The sequence below is a fragment of the Hevea brasiliensis genome, chromosome 7 (assembly GCF_030052815.1).
Source record: "Hevea brasiliensis isolate MT/VB/25A 57/8 chromosome 7, ASM3005281v1, whole genome shotgun sequence".
In the NCBI taxonomy this organism is placed as follows: Eukaryota; Viridiplantae; Streptophyta; class Magnoliopsida; order Malpighiales; family Euphorbiaceae; genus Hevea; species Hevea brasiliensis.
Window position 1 is genome coordinate 86,682,282 of NC_079499.1, and position 7,344 is coordinate 86,689,625.

A 7,344-nucleotide genomic window follows, 5' to 3' on the forward strand; every position below is an offset into this window, starting at 1 on the left:
GGAATAACAGATCAAATGGACAGTAAAGAGGGGTGTAGCGGTGTAGGAAATGGGTAGGTGCATGGGAATGTTTCTAAAGATAGATATTTAAATAATGAGACTATTATAAGGCAGCCACTAAAGGGCACAAGGGCACGTGGTGACTGATTCCTCTAGTTATTAAACTACTGGCGACTTTCCAGTAATACCGTTGAGACCCAACCTCCTAACAGCTGTACATAGCTGTCCAATCTCTCCCCATGTGACCCCACTGCCACATTGAGAGAGAGATTAAGATTCAAGATTTAATTACATGACAAAATGAGCTCTTAATCATCATGAGATATTGTTCTTCTTTGTTTTTTCTCCTCCTCTTATTCTTCTGTCATTTCTAGTGTTCTTTTAAGAACAACAAACTTTGTTGAAGATTGTGATTGTGTCCATTTGGGTTGTTTCTTTTTTTTTTTTTCATTCTTGGTTAATAATGTACGGTATATATAGGAAGCTTTAGCTTCTTGGAGATTGTTCTTGGGCTTTACAATTCTTTCTCTTCTTTATATTGATCCACTTGGGGGTGTCAGTAGATATATAGAATCTTAATTTATTGAAGATTGGTGTTTGGGCTCTTGATTTCTTGTTCTTGTGTCATTTAGAGGGTATTTGTGCATTATATACGCTACTCAATGGCACAATTACCTCCCAAAATCCCAAACATGCAACCAAGTTGGCCTGACTTCTCCCAACAAAATTTCACGCCACCGTCTCTTAATGCCGCCGCCGCCGCCGCCGCCACCATCACCACCACAGCCGCCCAAAACCCATCGTGGGTAGACGAATTCCTCGACTTCACGTCGGCGAGACGTGGGACCCACAGGCGATCAGTGAGTGACTCCATTGCCTTCTTAGAGGCACCATTGCTAGAAGAATGTCGTGGCACAGGCGCAGTAGTAGCTCATCATGGTTCTGGACATAACAGCAGCAGCGACTTTGATAAATTTGACGATGAACAGTTTATGTCTATGTTCAACGATGATATCTCCAATGCGATGACTCGGTCTTGCTCGAACCCATCAACGCCGTCGGATCATAACAGCATTAATGATGAGAAAGATACAACGTTGTCCGATCAGAAGCAGCAGAAGATAAGGAATGAATCCGATGAGGTGCAAAGCCAATGCCAACAAGAGACTCAAATTCCACCAAGCACAACCAATACCACTTCTTCTGATAGGATAATTGATCCCAAGAGAGTCAAAAGGTACTCATGCTTACGCATTTTTGCCAACTCTCCATGCTATTTCAATGCACATAATACAAAATATCAAAATCTTTATTTTAAATTAAATTACACCACAAAAATACTCATTTTTATTTGTAATTATAAGAACTGTATTTAATTTTGATTATTATCAAATTTGTATTTGTTTCTATATTTATTCATCAATTGAAATTGCTCAAATCTTGCATACCCTCTAATTATTTTTTTTTCCTTTTTTTGTACGTTAGAAAAGTTTAATAATGGAGCATCTATTAATGTCTTATTGTAGAAGACAAGTATTTGATGAATAGGTTACTAGCTTAATGTTGTTTATCATATTTCAATGCATAATTAATTTATCATCATGTAAATTACACTCAGTAAATTTACAATTCGAGAGATTATTTGCTAAGTACAAATTTTGGGTTTTGTTTGCAATAGAATCTTGGCAAACAGGCAATCTGCACAGAGGTCACGGGTAAGGAAGCTGCAATACATATCTGAGCTTGAACGAAATGTGACCTCATTGCAAGTAAGTAATTAAATAGTCTTCTGATTTTTCCCCCTCCTCTGAAGTATGCCATGATACTAAATATAACATTATGATCCAATGTGAAGGCTGAGGTTTCAGTGCTCTCACCAAGAGTTGCATTTCTAGACCACCAACGCTTGCTTTTAAACGTTGATAACAGTGCTCTTAAGCAAAGAATTGCTGCTCTAGCCCAAGACAAGATTTTCAAAGATGGTAAGTCCTTAATTGTTATTCAGCTAATTAAACCTCTAATTTCATCTTAGGAGCTAGGACTTTGCTCTTGTCCCATGCATAGTTAAGGCAGAAGTAATTTCAGATCAATGCATCATGTGGTAGCTTCTTAGGTCACCCCTGCAAATAAGGAAATGGTGGGTTGAAAAAATAAATGCTTTCTTAAATGTCAATTTTGGAAATCACAATCAATTTTTGTGCAATCCCAGAATTAGTCATGCAAATTCAGTGAGATATCTCGAGTTCGAGCTTTTCCATTTACTTTTCTTTTAAAATTATCCACCTCTAAAAAAAGAAAAGGAGAAAGTTATCTCCAGCTGTGCAACTCATCAGTTCTAACTTGCTTATTATGCCTTCATTAAATAAAAAATAATTGTGCAAATTCAGTGACTCCGATTTCATTCCAAAAAGACTGTCACAAACATGCATGATTTTCATACACAGCCAGATAAAACCCAACTAATCTTATAATTAATTGCACTTGAATGGTGACTAATTAGGTACACACTGCTCAAGATTGATGGTCCCATGATAGCTATCAGGTTATACTTCTAATTAATTAATAGTAATAAAACTGTAACAATAATACCCAGTATCTGCCCCATGTAGCACAAAATGCTTAATGTATTTGGTTTGTATTAATAATTACTGATGGACTGGAAACAAATTAATGCAGCTCATCAAGAAGCACTGAAGAGAGAAATAGAGAGACTGAGGCAAGTGTATCACCAACAAAACCTCAAGAAGATGGAAAATGCAACACCATCACCTTCCCCAGCAACAGACCCCACTGCTCCTACTGAGAAAGAACAACTTCTCCAAGTTTAATTCTTTTTTCCCAGTGAGTTTTTTCAGGCATGGTAAATTGACTGATAAAATCTCTTTATCAAGAAAATAAGGAAATTAATAATTCTTGGAGAAAATTTTGAACATCAAATATTTTTCATGGAATAATTATTGCCAAGATATAAATTTCAATGGTCCCTTAACCATGCTTGAAAAAAAAAAACTGGAAAGGAGTCACATTCATGCAGAAGAGGGGCTGGGGGGATGCTATTGGTGCTCTCTGCTATTATCCTGTGCATTCACATGATGTGTTCACATCTGACTGGGGACCACTCAACCTTACGTGATTGATTGCTGGGAAAATCATGTGCAGCTGTGATTAAAAATTAAAGGGAAAAAAGAAAAAAGAAAGAAAATTGTCTACTTTGACTGATTAGCTAGGAGAAGTTGTGGTTGCTAATTCTTAATTTTAATTTTTAGTCTGATTTATTCTTTTTATAAGTGAAGTTGGAAGCAAAAGGATAGTGGTTTTATGTTGGGATGTATGAAAGGATGTGGCTGTCAGTCAGCTGGGAAGTGTTTGATACTTTAATGTCAGATTGATTTGTGCTTTTTCAGTGCTTGATATCTGTTTGTTGTAATAATTTTTTTTTTATCAATTTATTTCCCAAAAGAAAAAAAAGACAAAAAGAAAAGTGTAAATATCCATTTCCAATTGTATATAGTGAAAATTTGGGTTAGTTTATGGATTGACGCATGGGAGATCACATCTGTATCTATTACGAGGTATCCAAATTAATTGTCAGAAGGCACTTGGAATGTCTTCAATGGAGATTTAACTTTAATCTTTTTTGTTTAATAATTAATAGATATGGAGAAATTACTCAATTAATAGTCCTCATGTATTGGAAAATCTTGTGCTTATATATATATATATATATATATATATATATATATATATATATATATATATATATATTAATTTGGTTATTTAAAAAATTGAAATAGAATTTATAAGATTTAAATATGAATTTTAATATAATTTTTTTTTAAGAATAAAGAGATAAATATCATTCATAAAGAATTGTACGGAATTTACAATTAAAATCTGAAAAGAGTTTAAGATAACTAATAACAATACTATGATGTATACTTATTCGTATCAACTTGTAACAACATCTTTCTTATTTGCATCAGTCTTGTACTCTGGCAATGTATTTAAACACTATGGTTACATCAATGAAAGATACCTTCCGGTCATCTATTTGTGTGCTTCTATATGGTATCAAAACTATTTATAGCCTAAGAGCCTCTCTCTCACGATGACTACCTCTCATGCATTAATTTCCTCTTCAACCTCTAGCCTTCCTTCTTTCCCGAATGTAAACCAGAGCCTTCCAATTAAGTTGTTAAGTTTTGAAGTTTCTGTCCCATATATTTCTCAAAGGAAGAGGGCAACAACCCTTATAGATATATGTAACAGGAGAAAAAAGACAAGGATAATACAAATTTAAATTATACAAATCCTCAGCCTAGTATTTCTCTACAAATCAAAAGTAAAAGATGAGTTCAAAACAATTTGAATATGTCATTGCTGGCAGCCTATGTGGCATAACCAAGCTATTATACCCCCTCGAGTTGGAGCATGGAGGTCCTGAATGCCTAACTTGTGAATTAAAATCTGGAATTGATGCGCCCCTAAAGCTTTTGTATATACATCAGCTAGCTGATTGTGCATAGAAATGTTCTGATAGTCGATCAAGCCTGGATGAATGCAATCACGCATGAAGTGACTATCCACTTCAATGTGTTTAGTGCGCTCATGAAAAACAGGATTGCTAGCAATGTGCTGAGCAGCCTAATTATCACAGTATAGTTGAATAGGCTAAGAATGAGAGCCCCCTAAATCTGAAAGAAGTTGACGCAGCCATATAAGTTCACAGGAAGCAGCAGCTATGGATCGATACTCAACCTCAGCAGAAGACTGTGAGATAGTAACTTATTTTTTTACTCTTCCATGAGATTGGAGAATGACCAAGAAACACAAAATATCCAGTGAGAGAATGATGTGTTGGAGGAAAACGTGCCCAATCCGAGTCGCAATAGGCAGTGAGGACAAGAGGACTTGTAGCAGAAAGAAAAATACCTTGTCTAGGGGCGTATTTTGATTGGTACTTTGTGCAAGTACACGGATCATTCGAGTAGTAAAGAAAAAATATCATCCCACAGAGATTTGACGTTTGAGTACCAAAATATAAATGTTGTGATTATTTGGACTATCAATAAGGTGTATGAAAATTTAAGAAAGTAAAATGCTGTAATTTAATGGAAATAAAAAGAAACAAGCAATAAGATAAGCAATTAAATTTCTAATCTATTTGTAAAGTCACTAAATTAACAATGGGTATGTAAAATTAGAATTAATTGATGGTAAAAGTGATTTCAGAGCTAGGATTCATGACGTGAATTTTATCAAAAATTGGATAAGTAAAACCGATTTTAAGGAAAATACAAGTTTGAAGGAAGATGATTCTGATTTTCTTTACTTACTCTTTCAAGTATATTAAAGTGTGTTTTAAAAAAAAACAAACCCTAATCTCATGCAATGTTTGATTAATCAATCATAAAATTTCTCTTAACCCGCTGGTTTATCTCTAACACTAGGTGATTAAATTCAATATCTTGATTATCTATCAATGATTTTCACCTCTCGGTCCTTCAATCTAAGATTAAGAATAAATCCAAAGGGTACCAACAATGGGTATGTAAATAAAGTATACAAGATATGAATCAAAACTTATATATTTCAAAATCTAGTTAAAACAAGTCCAAATTCACAAAATAGAACCTAAATCATTTCACCCAACTCTGAAATCTAAGAAATCTACTCACTCTTAATTGTCTTTACAAGAAGAAAATATGAAATAAAGTAAATAGACATGAAAATGGACTGAAAATAAAGAAAACCTAGAAGAAGAGGATCAAAATCTCTGAGAACTAGTAGCTAAGACGTCACTTGTAGAGGTGGGTCTTTCTCCAAAAATGGCATTTCTGCCTTCTCTCTCCAAAAATGACTTCTCTCTCTTACTTCTTATGGAAAAGAAGAGAAAATGATGAATTTATATGTGTTAGAATTTTGCCCTGAAAATCTAGTGGTGAGAGAAGACAAAAGGGTACAATAGGTGGTGAAATGTAAAAAGTGGTTTAAGACAGCTTAAAAACATGCCAAGTATAAATTCTAACATTGGTGTTCAATATGCCCTATGTTGGTTGAGAGATTAAGAAAACTCAGGCAACTTCAAAAGTCACATGGGCCATGGGACTTTTTAAAAAAACTACTGTCTAAATTAATATTTCTACTTCTGGTGTCAGGCAAAGTGACATGCCTCATGGGACTTCTTAAGAAAATTGTTGTCTGCCTAAATTTTTGCCCTTGCTGAACTTGAGAAGCAACATATCCCACGGGACTTCACAAGAAAATCTCAGCTCAACTCCAAACAAATTTTTTTCAATTCCTTTACCACTCTAAGTTTTCAAAATCATTTCCAGTTACACCTTTTTATCTTCAAATCACCGTGAAACCTATTAAAAAATGAAAATTCCAAAAATCAAATGTAAAATACTAAAATTAGAAATTTAACTAAATTTAATACTAAATTCTATAAAATACTAAAACTAAAGGGCAAAATGGATGCAAAATAATCCTAAAATGCCTATATAAAATATGCATATTAAATTCCCTCAAACTCAAATCTTTGCTTGTCCTCAAGCAAATTAAAAACAAGTTATGCAATTGGGGTATCTTTCCTTAGAATCATGAAAATTACTTATCCAAGCTCTCAAACTTATCTCTAGCCACTGACAAAACATATACCTTCAAGGCACAAGGAATTTAATTCTCACCTAAGCTATCACTGCTTAGCGTTAGGTCGATTGCCATCCTCATCAAACCCAAAACAATTAATTATAAAGAGAAATTATGCTCAAATAGACTCTAGAGCAATCCATAAACTAAAGTGTGTCTATCATGGTGATGGAAATAGATGAATGGATGAATTCTCAATCCCATAGGCAAACCAAGTATTTCAATCTCCACTAATGTAACACATGCAAGTAAAAGATCAAAAGGTCTTTTAAGGGTTGTAATGGCTAAAAGATAATGATTTGGCTAACAAAGAAAGTAAATGAGGGAAACAAAGAATGAGAACAATCACATGGTTAAAAGATCAAGATACAAATTTTTTTCTTTTCTCTTTTCTTTTTTCTTTTTTTTTTTTAATCAAATGGGAGGAAGAACTTTACAATTAATCAACAATCTTAGCATAGACCTTTCAAGCTCTTAGAGGGACTATATAAATAATATTGGATTTGAATTTCATTTGTCCCTTCTTAATTCACCCCCAAACTCATTTGTTTGTGTACTTGGGTGCTAAATCACCTTTCATATTATCACTCAATGGCTAGCTTTTTTTTTTTTTTCACTTTCGTTACTTTCCCCATTCAATTATTTCTTATTTTTTTCTTTTTCAATTATTTTTTTAATTCTTTCTTTCTTTCT

The 7,344-nt window shown here is 33.8% G+C and overlaps 1 protein-coding gene across 1 annotated transcript; it reads left to right on the top strand.

Annotated features, from left to right (window-relative positions):
* Positions 1–300: 300 nt before the first annotated feature.
* LOC110660542 (basic leucine zipper 61) lies at positions 301–3,526 on the top strand. The gene is made up of 4 exons (XM_021818889.2): positions 301–1,237; positions 1,679–1,769; positions 1,856–1,982; positions 2,677–3,526. Exons 1-4 carry the CDS (start codon positions 663–665, stop codon positions 2,826–2,828), a joined length of 945 nt encoding a protein of 314 aa, XP_021674581.2. The 5' UTR covers positions 301–662; the 3' UTR covers positions 2,829–3,526.
* The last annotated feature ends 3,818 nt before the right edge of the window (positions 3,527–7,344 follow it).